This window comes from Leishmania braziliensis, assembly GCF_000002845.2.
Source record: "Leishmania braziliensis MHOM/BR/75/M2904 contig, possible fusion of chromosomes 20 and 34".
Taxonomy (NCBI): Eukaryota; Euglenozoa; class Kinetoplastea; order Trypanosomatida; family Trypanosomatidae; genus Leishmania; species Leishmania braziliensis.
The window spans coordinates 40,135-55,890 of NC_017947.1; the positions used below are offsets into that span (position 1 = coordinate 40,135).

The window sequence follows — 15,756 nt, forward strand, 5'->3', positions numbered from 1 at the left end:
GCACATTGCAGTACAGGGTGGATTCCTCTAGCGAGGGGTCTTCTGAGGAGTCACCCACCGTTTGGTCGAGGCAGAGAAAAGTTGTCCCTGACTACGCTTCAAATAAAACACACACACACACACCCGCATACTCCAAAATTGTCCTCCTCATTCTCAATTTCTCTTCAACCATCTGCTCTTTTTTTTGTTTCGTAGCCTGTCTTTAAGACTTTCCCGCGAGACTGACCCATCTGCATTTACAGCAGACACTGTTTCAGTGAAAGTAAACGCATCCTTCCCTGGCAGGAGTGCTGCCGCGAGCACATTGGTCTGCCTTCGAATTTCATCGTTGCGGGGACAATGACCAACGCAGACACTCCACAGATTCGCGACGGCAACAACGTCAACCAAGGAAAAGTGAGGTCTTTTTTGTCCAATGCGCTACTCTACGTGTTCCTAGCGCTCGTGGTCATCAACATCTTTGGAAAGGCGCCGATGGTCCCCGTGGAGAGCACGAGGTCAGTGCAAACTCAGGCGCCAGCTCTGACGTCCACGTTGTCCAGTTTGCGTCCGCTTGCTCGACATGGGGAGCGCTTCAGCATCGTAGTTGAAACGCAGCCACCCCTGTTCGAGCCTCTCAAATTCGAGAATCTTTTTTTCGATCACGATGCGTTGGCGGCGGCCAACCGTAGCGTAACAATCCCCGTCAATCTGAAGCCGTGCGTAGCCGTCAACTGTACAGTAACTCTGAGAGTCCAGTGGTCTCTGCGCAACTACACATTTTCATCAACAGCGCCGCTTGTACGTTTTTTCCACGATGCTGCTGTGCCGAAGAAGTATCTCTTTGGAAATGACAACGAGGGTGAGAGCGCGATCGTGGCGGTGCCTAACAGCAGTGCGTACAAACAGTACTTCCAGCCGGAGGTGACACTGAGCCCTGTCGTCTTCTTCGATTACCCTCTTCCGGACCCCTGCTTTGAGTTCACTCCTGTGGTAGAGTCGCAGCCCGGCTTCTACGGCCCTTCGCTTTACATCAATAACTTCTGGGTGCTGCGCGAGCACCATGTGAAGCTGAATGCAAGCAGCGCATCACAGCCGCTCAACTTCACTGTGCACCTCACTCCACTTCCGCGATGGAAGGCGCTTCTATACACCCAGTTCGAAATGTCGATGGCGACGCAGGCGGCTTTCGGCCTTTCGAAGGCCTCCGAGGCGGAGACGACAAAAAGGATGCTGTTAGATGTGAGCACAAAGAATCCACTCCTCCTCATTGTCACAGCGATTGTGACGCTTCTGCACTCCGTGTTCGAGTTTCTCGCCTTCTCCAACGATGTGAAGTTCTGGAAGGGCCGTAAGGACTTTCGGGGTCTCTCTGTCCGGAGCATCGTCATCAACTGCTACTTTCAGTCCATCATTTTCCTCTACCTCCTCGAGAACAGCGAAACTTCGTGGGCCGTGCTCGTACCATCTGGAATGGGCGCGCTCATGGAGTATTGGAAGCTTGCAAAGACGCTGAAGATCGTAAAAGTCGAGACTCAAGTCACGACCGTCGCCGAAGCACAGGGGGCTGCGAGGGAATCGGCGAGAAAGAAGGGAATATGGAGGATTTCCGGGTATGACATCGGCTTTAATGACTCGTACGATTCCAGGACGCAGAAGCACGACGACGTGGCGGTCCGGTATCTCATCTACGCGATGATTCCGCTCCTGAGCGGCTACGCTGTGTACTCAGCTTTGTACAAAACACATCGCAACTGGTACTCTTTCCTCATCTCCACGCAGGTTCAGTTCATCTATAGCTTTGGCTTTGCGCAGATGACCCCTCAGATTTTCATCAACTACAAAATGAAGAGCGTTGGTCAGCTTCCGTGGCGCACGTTCATCTACAAATCCCTCAACACCGTCATCGACGACCTCTTTGCTTTTGTCATTAAGATGCCATGGCTGCATCGACTTGCCTGCTTTCAAGACGATATTGTATTTGCCATTCTTCTGTACCAGCGCTGGATTTACCCCGTTGATATGTCTCGCTTCGACGGAGACAGCGGCACAGATGCGGCAGAGGAAGCCGTTCCTGGAGTAGAGGCTGCCGAGGCAGAGAAGAAGAATCAGTAGTCTTATCGTGTGCTCTTACGCCGTGCTGTACCTTCGCTGCTTGCTGCCTTGCAGCGCTTTGCAGCTTTACAGTGGATGCATGACACTTGATAACGTGCTGCATGCTTGATGTTCATCGGTATTGGAGTCTTAGATGTCTAGCACGTACGAGGCGTACACCATCTCTTGATCGACTTCTCGTTGTTCTCTCTTTTCTTCCTTGCCTGTGCGCCTAGGATTCTCTCCCGTGGCTTTTGAGTTGGAACCGTTCCTTATTGCTGTACTTAACGAGCATGTAAGAGTTCTAAGGCACGACAAGAGGGAAAAAAGTAATTCCACAGATGAGTTGGAGAAGAGGATTGTAATGCTCACTCGAGCATGATCCCCCCTCCCCTCTTCCTCCGCCACGTTGGTTGTTATCGACACCTGGATACGGATGCAGGGGTAGATAAGGGGGAAGAAAAGGGGAGGCAACGTGCATGTATTGGTACTTCACTATATTTCAAACGCTGGCTCCGGCTGTCCTATGCCAGAGGGCTAAGATTGCATACATTCGGGGTGTCTCTTTCACTTTACTCCACTCAGTCCTCTCCTCTCCTCTCCTTGATACACATTGAACATGCGTGTTACCAGCTAGCTCCATTATTGTTTACAGAAAGGTGGTGCGCCTGGACGCAGTGGGCTGCAGACCTCAAAGGCGAGAAGCCAGAAGCACCTGCGTGTACTTTGAACGCACTCGTTGGCTTGAACTTGCACCGCGAATGCAAAACGGAGGTTTTCTTTCGTACATTTTTGTCCATTCTGCTCCCTGCCCCCCACCCCTAAGAGTCGGGGATCAAACCGTTCCAAGGAATGTGACTGATTCAAACAATGAGCAACATCGATGAATTCTCAAGACGTCAAGAAAAGCCCATGGCGCGACATCCTCGAAGAGGTCATCGTTGAGCCGAATCTGATAGAGTCTTTTCTACACGTAGCACCAGAATCGAGAGAGAATAGGAGAGACCCACCAGTCGATTTCTCTGCGCCTTCCCTGAACGGCTGCGATTCCAGCAAATTGAGACGACGGGGGACTGCGCGATCCGCTGGCCCCAGGACGCTAATTTCTCCTAGCCCGGAGCGACAGAATTCGAGCGCCTTGCGCGGCAACAGCTCGCCGTTAGCCAAGGTGGACCAGAGTCGGTCTGCCAACAAGGTGGGAGCCAATACCGAGAGCTACTGGCCGTCAATGGCGAGAGAGACCTCCAAGGCTGTTGAGGCCCTTGTTGAAGCGCTCTCCACCTCATCCTGGTCTAGCAGCAGTAGCGGATCTGTCACGCAGCTTGGGCTGGATTTTACATCGACCCGAGATACTGCCTCTTCGAGTGCGAAGGTGTACTCGTCAAGTGAGTCGCCCAGAAGTACGGTCGCGTCGGACATAGCGCAGAGCCACAGAGAAACAGCTGACACTGGACAGTTTTTCCTCAAGGCCACACATGTTGTTGCAAGCGAGTTTGAGGGGCGCCAGAGCATCGTCTTTGCAGAGTTTACGGAGGCCACCGAACTTGTGTCACAATTTGTTTGTCGAGTGACGATGACTTCGTTTCCTCTGTAACGTAGTCGCGTGAATGCAGCGAGCGCTTGTCGCCAGGGCATAGATGCCGCCTTCACCATTCCTACCAGCGGACGAGGAGAAAAAGACAGCAGCAGCCGGAAATGCTGCTCCTGAGTGGGAAGGCGGTTCGCTGACGCCGGTGGTACAACCAAGAAAGGGGGGGGGTGACATACACAAAAGAAGAGAATGGCTCTCACCCCTCGTCTCCATAAGTCCGCAGACAATTGTAAAATGCGAGGTGGTCTATGCTGCACGCTACAAGCCGAACGCACACACAAAAAGAAGTGACGCCTTTTCTTGCATGAGGTGGCGGGGAGCACTTCGCCGTGTATGGTAATGGGGTCGTTGATTGTCGAGTGTATTCGAGGAAGTACACCATATGTTACGATCTCATCTATTAATGCAGCTTCCGCTCTGTCTCTGTTTTGCCCTTTTCTCTTTCCGTTTGTGCTGCTCTTTATCTCCACCTCCCCGCTTTCTTCTTGCTCTTACTCGCCTCTCTCAGCTTACAGGCTTCTTGTATAGTTAAATTCAGCTCGACGTCCACCGAAGAGGCAAAAAAAAAAGCGAAGGGCGGATGCGGCTGCACAAGCAGACGTTTCGCCTCGATTGTGTTTTGCGTTCCGCATTTGGCGAGACTTTGAAAACTGAAGGCGCTGCAACAAAAGACTATATTTAAACAAACATGCACGTCGAAATTCGACTATGCGAGGTAGAGCATGCCTGTGCTTTTGACCCGCAGAGCTTTTACCGTGTAAAGCAGCTCCTCTCTTCCTACAGTGGCCAAAGCAACGCTGCTGAGGAGCCTGCGAGGCGCACCTGGCACGGCGGCTCACTGCTGCGCCTCCAGCACACGGCGCCTTTCACTCCTGAGCTGAAGCTGCAGGTCGTAGTGGAGCGTCTAACTGAGATGGAGAGCAAGTGCTTTGGTGCAACGATGGACAAGAAGCAACACGAGGCGCGAGTCAAGAGTCACTGGAACAACAGCGCTGTCGGGACAGCCTACTACAGCGCGGAGGTGAAGGAGGTAGTTCTAGCATCCCTTCCCCCGGCTGCCGCCCACAGCGTCGTGAAGATTCGGCTACTGCAGCTACCCCCACAGCTGGATTACAACGCACAACAAGTTGTAAAAAGGGCGATCGGCGACATGGCCGTCAGTAGGGACAGGCACGACACTCCGCTATGCATTGGTATCGCAAAGATATGCCTGCGCGAACTGATGTTGGCCAGGAAAACGGTCCGGATTGCGATGCAAGCGAAGCGGGCCGTTGTGAGCGCCGTAGAGGCACACAACCTGGACACTTTGATCACGAATGCCATGTTCGGCCGAGGCGAGAGGAATGGGAGCGCCGTGCTCTCTGTTCAGTTCAACGGATACACATTTGGACGCGTTCCGAGGGGAGGGCCTATACCGAACCACAGTTCCGTGGGTACGACGAAGCGCATCACTACTGCCATGGATTCCAACGAGCCCAGTACCGCACTGCCACTTGTTTCGAATGGAGCAGCCGGAGAGTCTGCTGCTGAGATGGAGTCAGAGGCTCTCAATTCGCGAGCCATCCACTTTGTGTTACTCCCGTACGTTGCACTCGTCGACGTACTTCTTCGCATGGTCGACGTGGCTTCCTGGCGCGTGCCTCGTAAGACAGGGATGGCGCTCACAGCGATTGTCATCGCGCTCTACGCAGACCTCTTCGACATGTTGTTCGTACTGACTTTGGCACTTGTCTTGTTGAGTGTCCTTCGTAATATTTCGCTCTTCTACTATGTTCCTGTGAGTGACCACACTGCCTCCCGTGTCACCGCGCCGTCTGTGGTGGGAAGCGGCACCACCAACTTTCAGCCGTTCCTCTACAGTCGAGAGAACGCCCTCCTGAACAGTCTGCTGCGCGCGCGGGTCTTTTTCTCGCGTGGTTTGATGGATGACACTTACTACGAACTTGCCTTGGCTGCCCACCTTGCCCGGCACAACCGCCGACAACTGGTCGGACTCGGTTTAGCTGTGTGCTGTGGCTTTGCTTTCCTGTCGATGGGAGCAGTAGTCAGTTTCCTTACGCTGGGCGCCTTTACCGCGTACCCGGTGTTTCTCAACCTTTCCAACGCTCGTCGACGCACCCGCAGAAAGAAAGTGTCGCTTTTGGTGCTCATTCGCTATGCGGTGGACGCAATACACGTGCCACGGAGGTACCCTGTGGTACGTGTCATCCGCGTTGCAGTGGTGCGCGCCAGAACCGAAAAATCGCCCTCTCGCAACGAGTCCATTGTCGACCCGGTGGCAGAAACACTTCAGCAGCAGTTCCTCAATTGCATTCGCCAGCGCGCCGAGTCGGATGAGGCGCGGTCGCCGACGGAGAAATCAGAGCTCTCCATGAAGACACGAGAGAGCAACATTCCTGCGGTGTACCGCCAAGTGCGGACCATGGATCTTGACGTCCTACCGAACAATTCGGCCAACTTCGCATCTACACTCAATCGTTTTCAGGTCACTCACGTCATGCGCTATTTCGTGGCTCTGTGTTTTTCTTCAAGCGTAATTGAATCGGCGGAGTTGGCGAGCACGACCAGTGGCTTGCGGAAGCCGCCTTCCAACGCGGCTCTTCAGCGCCGTCTATGCGATCAGCTAAGACAAGCGCGAATTATCAGTGGTATGTTGCCCTCAGTTTTGCCTCAGTCAAACAACATTGCAACGGGTGGAGGTGTGACTACGTTTACCCAGCACAGTGGGTCCGTTACTGGTGACTCGAAGCCGGCGGTAGTCTCTAAGGAAATGCAGGAGGCATTTCAGAACTACTTCAACAGCACTTTGACGCTTCTGTTTTATCTTCGACAGCAGTGGACCTTTCACCCCTACGTCACACAGTCCAGCACGACAAAGTGTATGCCAGACAGCATGCGCAGTGTGAGTGTACTGGCTCAGCCGCAGGACCTCATCGATGCCGGTGAGGACGACGGAGTCACCAAGGCCCTCATGGCGAGGCGCCAAGCGCCGCACAATTCGCCGTTGGTAGGCAGGTTTAGTAGCGACAATCCTGTCGAGGTGAGTGGGCGAATAATGGCACTCTACGCAGCGTACTTACTGCAAGGTGCCCGTCTTTCAGTATACATGTCTTCCAATGGATGTGCCACGTTTCTGCCATTGCTTGCCCCAGGCAATTGTATGGAGCGCTTTCTGCAGCCCAACCCCTGCCCGGCTGATCTTTTAAACACACTGGACTCGGTGTGGCGCGGGGAGACGCACGACACGATGAAGAAGGGGAAGGAAGTCTACTTCAACGCAGATGCCGTGTTGCAAATCATTACTGTGTACAAGAACTACTGGGAAGGCGGCGCGAACTTTACGTCGACTCGATCTGCGGTACGCCTCGATAGCACTGTAGCTGGCGAGAGCTACTTCTCTAACGCGCTACATCGCAGCACTGCTCGTAGCGCGCTCGTCTCTCTGCCGCCAATACCCCGTCAGCAGATAATGCCATACAGTGCCTCGACGCACCTCACACGCTCTCTACAAGACTCGACCACGCCGCAGACCAAGTTCGGCACCGCCGCGGCCGGCAGTGCTGAGCTCTTGCCTGCACGTTTTTTTTCCTCAGCGGCGACCGAGCTGAACATGGAAAATGTGGTCTCTCAGACGTCCGCCGCCTCTTCAGATCTCTATCCCTTCTCAAATGGGGCGTTGAGTGATCCGCCCGTGCTCGATGCAACCTACAGTCGCGATGCGCGTGGGCAGCTATTGGTTAAAGATGAGAGAGCGAGGAATTCTGTTCCAGATGGCAACGGCGCCCGGACGGCTTCTGGAAAGGGTAACGCGGCGGAGACGTTATTGAAGTCAAAGAGGTGAAGTCCCCATTTTTGTAGTTCCGCTGGGCTGCCACAATATGAATTGTCAGATTTGCTTTCCTAGTCAAGCGTCCACCGTGTCAACGTAAATTGCCGATCTTTGGTGACTGTTCTTACGTACACCAGAGATCGTCCGCGTCAGACTCTCTCACGCCTTCCTCCTAGCCTCCTCTGTGCTGCCCGACTCCCTTTCACTTCTCATACCAGAACAACGGAAGAGAAAACAATACGATGCATGCTTATAGGCTCGTTACTACGGCTTTTACTTTTTCCCCCCGTCAAGTGTGGTCACAGGCACTGATGGGAGCTGCCCTGCTTCACTCTGTACTCGCTACTACTATTTGTTGTGTGTGGGTCGTGGTGTACTGCCGCTCCAAGTGCGCTGTTTCACGACTGCCTTGTGCTTCCTTGATATCGCGCCGGTATGTCAGCGTGTCTTTGTTTATTCCCCAACTCGGCCCCTCCCTACCAATCCTTGTTAGCCAATTTTCATGTGACGCGTGGCCAGAACGGTTGGGCTCATCTTTGCTTTCGCTTTGCTCACCTTCAGTCATGCATTCATAGCGGCACGGTTCACTAAACTATTTATGCTGTGTGCGTCTCGCTCTCCCCTTTCGCGACTGGTTGCGTAATCCCGATGCGCAGCTATAGAAGGCTCAAACGAAAAGAATCCCTTTCAATGCGGCTGTTTGAGGGTGACTTGTGTACGAGTGCAGCCTACTGAGCTGTTCTCTTCATGTACTGGATTCCGGCGCTGCCAAAGTGCGCTAGGCTGGGCTCTCTAGGAGAAGGGGCGTACAGGCGCTGAACCTCGGTATGCAAGCCACCACTGCGTGTTACCGACTCTTTCGCTCTCGACTCACAAGCATGTTAAGCTGGTGTGTTTCTTTACTGTTGGCTCTCATGCCGAAGACAGCCACGCTGAATGACCGCTTTCGCAAAACCTTCGTAAGGGTCTTCGCTCGTAACATCCGATGTTCGGCTGTGCGCGATGTTCTTGTCAGTACCATTGCAACCTTGTCCTGCTTTCGCTGTCTCATTGCGCACGCCATCTAGATTGACTGTTGCTCTACCACAACGTCTCCTCCGCGCTTAGCAACGCAAAAAAAAAAAACACGACTCGCAACCGGAAATAAAAAGATAAACCCTACGAGGGAATCTTACGCTCGCCAGCCATGTTCCGCTGTTCTTGTGTCCGCCTTGGGCAGCGCGTTTTGCCCAGATTCGTGCCGTCCATGACCGGTACCTCGCGGCGAGCGAAGGGGCTCTTTGCTGGCATCGCTGCCGGCTCCTTCGTGAGCGGTGCCATGATTGTTTCGTGTGCCAGCTTCGGCTCTCGGGCGAATGAGCCGCCGTTTGATATCAAGTCACTCCGTTCCGACATTGAGGCGATGATTTCTGATAATCTCGATCTTGGACCTTCGCTGGTTCGTCTCGCGTGGCACGAGGCTGGCTCTTACGACTGCTTTAAGAAGGACGGCGCTCCGAACTCGGCGTCGATGCGCTTCAAACCAGAGTGCCAATACGAGGGTAACAACGGTCTCGAAGTCCCTCGCAGGGCGCTGGAGCCGTTCAAGAAAAAGTATCCGCAAATATCTTATGCAGATTTGTGGGTGCTTGCCGCCTACGTGGCTATTGAGTACATGGGTGGTCCGAGTATTCCGTTCAGCTGGGGTCGCGTGGATGCGAAGGACGGCTCTGTGTGCGGACCGGACGGGCGCCTGCCGGACGGTGGAAAGACGCAGGATCACGTGCGCGAGGTCTTCACGCGTCTCGGGTTCAATGATCAGGAGACGGTGGCGCTTATCGGTGCGCACACTTGCGGTGAGTGCCACCTCAAGTACTCCGGCTTCGATGGGCCGTGGACACACGACAAGAACGGGTTCGACAACTCCTTCTTCACGCAACTTCTCAGTGAGGAGTGGGTGGTGAATCCCAAGATCCAGAAGATGCAGCTGATGGACCGCGCGACTACGAAACTGATGATGCTTCCCAGTGACATGTCCCTGATTCTCGACCCCAAGTACCGCAAGTACGTTGAGCTATACGCAAACGACAACGACCGCTTCAACAAAGATTTTTCCGCGGCGTTCAAGAAGTTGACGGAGCTGGGCACCAAAAACCTTCGCAAAGCACCGGCAGTGGAATGCTAAAAAGGAGTGTAGTACATCTTGGTGGTTTTCCTTCTCTCCCTCGCCTTCCGCAGGAGAGGCACACCATGGGCAGTTGCGCTTTGTGCTGCTGCTGGGGTCTCGCCGTCGTTACATTATATTTTCAATTTGATGGTGGAGGTCAGTAGCCTTTGGCCCTCGCTTCCGTTTCTCCTCTTCCTTCCTCAGTCGGCTCTGGGACAGTAGAGGCTCTCGATCTGTGTTTCCTCTTGCACGTGTATGTGCCTGAGCAAAGTTCAGCACCGCTAATGGAAGTGTAGCTGACGCAATCTGTATGCCCCTGTGCGCAAAGCATGAGGCAACGGCAGATGAGAAGGCAGACTGTGAAAAAGTGGGAGAGGAAGCAAAGATGCAATGTATGCTTCTCTGTTTGGGGTGCGGATTCGGCGATGAAGGGAAGAGAACGATGCTGCTTGTAGCTGTTTTTCCGCACTTTTTGTTTTCCTCCGTTTTAAAAGCCCACCTTTCTGCCCTGATGATGGAGGAACCCCCCAGCGCGTGGCGGTATCCAGAGTCCAGTGCCCCCACTCTGTGCGTGCGGAGAGGCCAAGCGGCCGCTTCCCCTGTCTCTGCCGATGCCGAGCCACGTCTGGTGGTAGATGGGCCAAGCACCTACGATGTGGGGAGGTCGGAGCGCTTTACCACTGCTGATGCCAGCGGTCAGGCTGTGGATGGCGCTGCGTCGCAGCGAGCCGCGACAGCGAGCACGTCTGTACCATCCGTATGACGGGCGAGGCGTCAGTACAGCTTGAAGGTGCCCGGCCCGGTCCTCGCTGCCTACGGGTGGGGAGCCTGAGCCACCTCGAGGGATGCGCCAGGCGGCGACCGGCACAGCGGGTGGGTGGAGTTAGCGGTGGTGGGCGTGCTCAGATGATGGGGTCGGCGCACTGCTGCACCGCGTGTCTAGCCCTGCTTCGCACCCGGCGATGGGCGCCTGTGGCAGGGTCGGGGGTGGTCGTGCTCCACTTGACCTCATGCTCCATGGCGGAGAATGGGCCCGTTGAAAACCAGTAGACGCTTCTATGCAGGAATCGAACGTTTTTTTTTTACTTTGCTGTTTCGCTATTGCTGCCTCCCAGATTCTCACTCCTCTGTATCGCTAAAGCCGTTCAGCAGCATACGTGGCCATAGTGTCGAGTTTTTTCTATCATCGTCGCTCTATACAAACCAGTGCATGGTGAAAGGGAAAGACTCTACGACTATGTCTCTTAGTGCGCTATTGTGGAGATGCGCGGCTGATACGGTAATGGCCAACACGAAGAGCGTTCTCCCTCCCACTTGTTCTATACATGGTAACACTGCTTCTCGTACTAGCCCGTACTGTCACGTTTACAATTTCTTCCTTGCTGGAAAGCTGACAATAGCACCTCATCGCCTTCTCTCCATCTCTCTTTTTTTTTTTCGTCGCCTTTTTTCTTTTGCTTCCTTCCACTGGTGCCATTCCGCTCGCTTTTATTCCTCTGCTCTTTTGACCCTCCTTTGTGTGTGTGACCTTTCCGTTGCTTCCTCAGACTCTCTCTCGCTCTGGCTTGTCGACGAAGCTGGTAAGGGAGCGAAGCACGCACACACCCATACGCTTACATTACCCTACTTCTTCCCATGATCTTTTTTCTCCTTCCTCTTCTTTTTATTGCGACATTTCGACTTATGACTTTTTTTACCTCATTTATTTCAGTGCTCGTTTGTTCTGTAGGTGTCTCGGTGTGTACGCTGCTCCTGATCGAAGTTTCATCTGCCCCCCCCCCCCCCCCTATCTAGCGAAAGATGCACATCGTACAGAGGTGCGGGCTTTCTTCTTCTTTCCTTATGCGCTAGTGCGCAGCACCACGAGAGTGAAAAGATTCTCATATGCTCTATATGATCACCTCACTACTTCTACAAGCATTGTGTGTGTGTATGAGCACGCTGCAAAGTGAATGGAACGAAGAATAGGAGGCAAACACACACCTACATCCACACTCGTATTCTCCTTGCACAAGTCTGTGCGGAGAGAGTACGGGAAACGTGCAACGCCCTTGTTATACAATGACATCGTTAGCACTTATTACTTCTTTTCGAATACCGTTTTTTTTCTCTCCACTAGTTTATGGGGGAGAGGTGCTGTATGAAAGCGAAAGAGAAAATTGAGAAGGCACACACGAATGTGAAAGTCCAGACATACTTTTTTCTTGCTGTAACGCTTCTCCACGGGTTGATTAATCAATTCCTCCGCACAAACACTGCTTAGCAGCATTACCAGCCACGTTGAGGATGGTGAGAGAGTACAGGTCTTGATGCTTCTCTTGTATCTCTCTCCTACTCTACGGTTCCCGTGTCAAGCTACCTTCACTAAGAAACGAAAACGGATTCATAGTTAGTGAAATGACTTCTGTACGCTGCTCCCGCAGTGCTGCTCTGCCATCCACTCACGAGTGCAACACTCACTTTTCCACTTTCTTGTCAAACTCCGTACCCCGTTGACCAACACTTCAGCAACGCAGCAGAAAGCGAATAACAACAGCAAGAACACACACACAAAAACGCACGACTTGAGAGATAAAAGTCGGTTATCCTATTCGGGTCCTCCTATACAACCGTCTTAATGGTGTTTTAGGTTTGACTCCGGCCACCCTACATTGATCACTGGTACATGCATTAAGTACTCGCCATGTCGGAGGATTCCAGTGCTGATCAGAATTCCTATGAGGCTGACGTGTGCTGCATTCTGGACGAGCTCCGCGCACAGGTGCTGGCGCAGAAGCCGGACAACGTGTTGCAGTTCATCTCCAAGTCAGCGCTTAATCTTCAGAAACAGCGCCAGATGGAAGCGTGTGATCGAATCACCTTCAAGGTGAAGGATGAGCAGAAGAACCGTGCGTTGACCATCATTGTGATCGGCGCCAGCGGCGATCTGGCCAAGAAGAAGACATTCCCGGCCCTCTTTCAGCTCTACTGCGACGGATTCCTCCCCCCGGAAGTCAACATTGTCGGCTATGCTCGCACCAAGGTGGATGATGTCGAGAAGTGGAAGCGTGAGACGCTCATGAAGTACTTTTTGAACCTGTCGGCGCTTCGATGTCACGCCGAAGACTTCTTGAAACACATTAGCTACTTCTCGGGAGCGTACGACAAGGTGGACGACTTCAAGCGTCTCGACAAGATGATCCGCGAGAAGGAGGATGCTTTCAAGGGCCCTGAGAGCGGTGGCGACCGTCTCTTTTACCTTGCTCTCCCCCCATCGGTGTTTGCATGTGTCTGTGGGAGCATTCGCAGGGGTGCCATGCCGCAGGAGGTGGGAGGATGGGTGCGGCTGATCATAGAGAAGCCCTTTGGCCACGACACCAACAGTTCCGCCGAGCTGTCCCACGCGCTGGAGCCGTTCTTCGACGAGTCGCAGCTGTACCGCATTGACCACTATCTCGGGAAGGAGATGGTACAGAACATCATCACGACACGCTTCGCCAACCGTATCTTCAGCTCTTTGTGGAACTCGAGCAATATCGCTTGCGTGCAGATCACGTTCAAGGAGACGATCGGCACCGAGGGCCGTGGCGGCTACTTCGATAGCATTGGCATTATTCGTGACGTCATGCAAAACCATCTCACCCAGATTCTTGCCCTGCTAGCCATGGAGAAGCCGAAGTCACTCGAAGCCGAGTGCATCCGCGACGAGAAGGTGTCATTGCTGAAGTGTGTTGAGCCCGTCACCAAGGAGAATTGCGTGCTGGGCCAGTACACTGCCTCCGCCGACGGTTCCATCCCAGGTTACCTGGAGGACGAGACCGTACCCAAGGGCAGTACTTGCCCCACGTTTGCCGTGCTGCGGCTCAACATCAACAACGACCGCTGGTCGGGAGTCCCTTTTATTCTCAAGGCTGGCAAGGCCTTGGAGCAGAAGTACGTGGCGATTCGCGTTCAGTTCCACGATGAGGTTCACCCGTACGGCGATGCAACAAAGCGTAACGAGCTTGTCATTCGTGCCCAGCCGTCCGAGGCCATGTATCTCAAGATTACCACAAAAGTTCCCGGTCATAGTGAGGACTTGCGGCACACGCACCAGACAGAATTGGATCTCACCTACCACTCCCGGTACAGTGTACGTCTCCCAGACGCTTACGAGAGCCTCATCAACGACGCACTGCTGGGCAACTCCACAAACTTTGTGCGCAGGGACGAACTCGATGTGGCGTGGCGCATCTTCACACCGCTCTTGCACCAGATCGACCGTGGCGAAGTCGCTCCGATTCCGTACCAAGCCGGCACTCGCGGACCCAAGGAAGCGGATGACTTTATCATCAACAACGGCCTCAAGAAGGAAGAGGGCTATCACTGGGCTCCCTCGAACAAGCTGTAAGAAAGGTCAACATTGCAGTTTGTTTCACAGCCCCCTTTCGACGACAGCGAGAGAGGCAGTGGCTTATATACTGGAGGCTTGCCTATCCTTCCTCCGAGGATCACGTGGGCGCGCGCTGCTTCATACAGCTACCAACTCTGCGGAAACAACGTGGAGAAGGGAGGAGAGAAGGATAACCAGCACCCGTCAAGGCGGCTCAGTGAGTCGCTGATTCCTATCCCCTACCTCCACCCTCTACGTACCTCTTTCCCCTCTCGCCCTTGCTGTCCTTCTCTCCCCATTCATGAGGACTGTGGTCCTGAGAGGTGGAGGGTGTGTGAACACGTGCAGCCTTATCAAGGTTGTCTTCAACCTTTTTTCGCATGCTTAGTCCTGTTTGATTTTGTTCCCACCTATTTCTCTCTCAGTGATAGGCCCTCATCCTCCTTACCCACTCTTTCCTACCGTCTTCTCAGTCACTTGAAGCGCTCGTCGAACGCTTTGCTGCGGCACCCTCTCTGCCGTCCATCTGCCCTTTGAGCACTAATGACGAAGTTCTCACTTCACGTGGAATCTCCCTCGCGGGATCCGCAGCAGAGGCGTCAAAGACAAATATGAGTGCCCAGGAAGCTCAGCATAGGTGGAGAAGTGCTCCGGGTCACAAGAGGAGGGAGAACAACATGGATGAGAGAGTTTGCTCGAATGTAGGCAGAGTGCGCGGATCCTCAACACGAAGGCACGCGCATAGAGTCGATACGTTACCGAATTTTTTTTCGTTTCTTCCACTCCCCCTTTGCTGTTTGCTATGATCAGCCTGGCTTTCTTCTCTCTTGCGTCCGCATTTGTGTGCCGCTTTTGCTGTTTTTTCGTTTCGGAGTCTCTTCTTGCCGCCGCACCCCACACGCGCCACTGTGGCGTTCCGCTCCTTCCTCCTCCACCTTCCCAGATGACTCTCCCTCCATCTCTCCGTCTATAAACCAGACCTTTTTCCTCTTCCTTTTTTATTATTATTGCCACTTGGATATATACACTTACACGTACCGTGCGCGCGATGTAGCGATGTGTCCAGTCGTCTGACAGCGATCGAGACCAGAATGCATGAAACACGAGATAGATAGGCTTCCTTTTAAGCAGCAGGGATACATACGCTGATCGGAGTTACATGCAAGCCCCGACGACAATTCGAAAATGATGTGCTCTTGAAACAAAAAGAAACGAAGAATACAAATAAAACAAGTAACTTTCCCAGAGTTGCCCAGAATTCACACCAGGGAGATGTATCAAACGCCCTCGAGCGCTCTGTATGCGTCGTAGGGAAATGTGCGAGAGCAGCCTCAACGAAATACGCATCTGTGAAGAGGGAGAAGAATGCGCGTGGGTGTACCTCTTCCGTTTTTCCCTGTCGCTTCCAGATAACGTAGCATGCTCCTCCTCTCTCAGTCTCTGTTGCTGTTTCGAGGCTATAGGCGATCCTGTAATTGGTGCTGCTCTCTTTTACTCCTGCCTGCCTTGAGTATCATCCTCTCCGCCCCTCACCTTTGTAGTGCCCTCTGCTTCCCTCTCCCGTTGCTGTCTAGTGCATGACACCATCGAACGTATTCTTCTCATTGTTCCCACTGGACTGGCAGGGCACGCTGAGCATACACAATTACACCCAGAGAGCACAGAAGATTCACTTTGCTACCGCCACTCCGTTCTTTTCCCTCTCTTTCCAAACGAAGAAGACAACAGAGAATTTTCTCTCTGTTACTGTTGTGGTGCACCATCAG

The 15,756-nt window shown here is 53.3% G+C and overlaps 4 protein-coding genes across 4 annotated transcripts; all 4 read left to right on the forward strand.

Annotated features, from left to right (window-relative positions):
- Positions 1-339: 339 nt before the first annotated feature.
- LBRM_20_0130 (conserved hypothetical protein) lies at positions 340-2,094 on the forward strand (the record flags this gene model as incomplete). Its single annotated transcript, XM_001564250.1, has 1 exon — positions 340-2,094. The coding sequence occupies one exon, from the start codon at positions 340-342 to the stop codon at positions 2,092-2,094; it is 1,755 nt and encodes a 584-aa protein (XP_001564300.1).
- A 2,258-nt stretch (positions 2,095-4,352) lies between these two features.
- On the forward strand, positions 4,353-7,505 carry LBRM_20_0140 (conserved hypothetical protein; the record flags this gene model as incomplete). The annotated part of the gene is made up of 1 exon (XM_001564251.2): positions 4,353-7,505. The coding sequence occupies one exon, from the start codon at positions 4,353-4,355 to the stop codon at positions 7,503-7,505; it is 3,153 nt and encodes a 1,050-aa protein (XP_001564301.1).
- Positions 7,506-8,739: 1,234 nt separating this feature from the next.
- APX (putative ascorbate-dependent peroxidase) lies at positions 8,740-9,657 on the forward strand (the record flags this gene model as incomplete). The annotated part of the gene is made up of 1 exon (XM_001564252.1): positions 8,740-9,657. One exon carries the CDS (start codon positions 8,740-8,742, stop codon positions 9,655-9,657), a length of 918 nt encoding a protein of 305 aa, XP_001564302.1.
- A 2,665-nt stretch (positions 9,658-12,322) lies between these two features.
- On the forward strand, positions 12,323-14,008 carry LBRM_20_0160 (putative glucose-6-phosphate 1-dehydrogenase; the record flags this gene model as incomplete). Its single annotated transcript, XM_001564253.1, has 1 exon — positions 12,323-14,008. The coding sequence occupies one exon, from the start codon at positions 12,323-12,325 to the stop codon at positions 14,006-14,008; it is 1,686 nt and encodes a 561-aa protein (XP_001564303.1).
- Between the last annotated feature and the right edge of the window lie 1,748 nt (positions 14,009-15,756).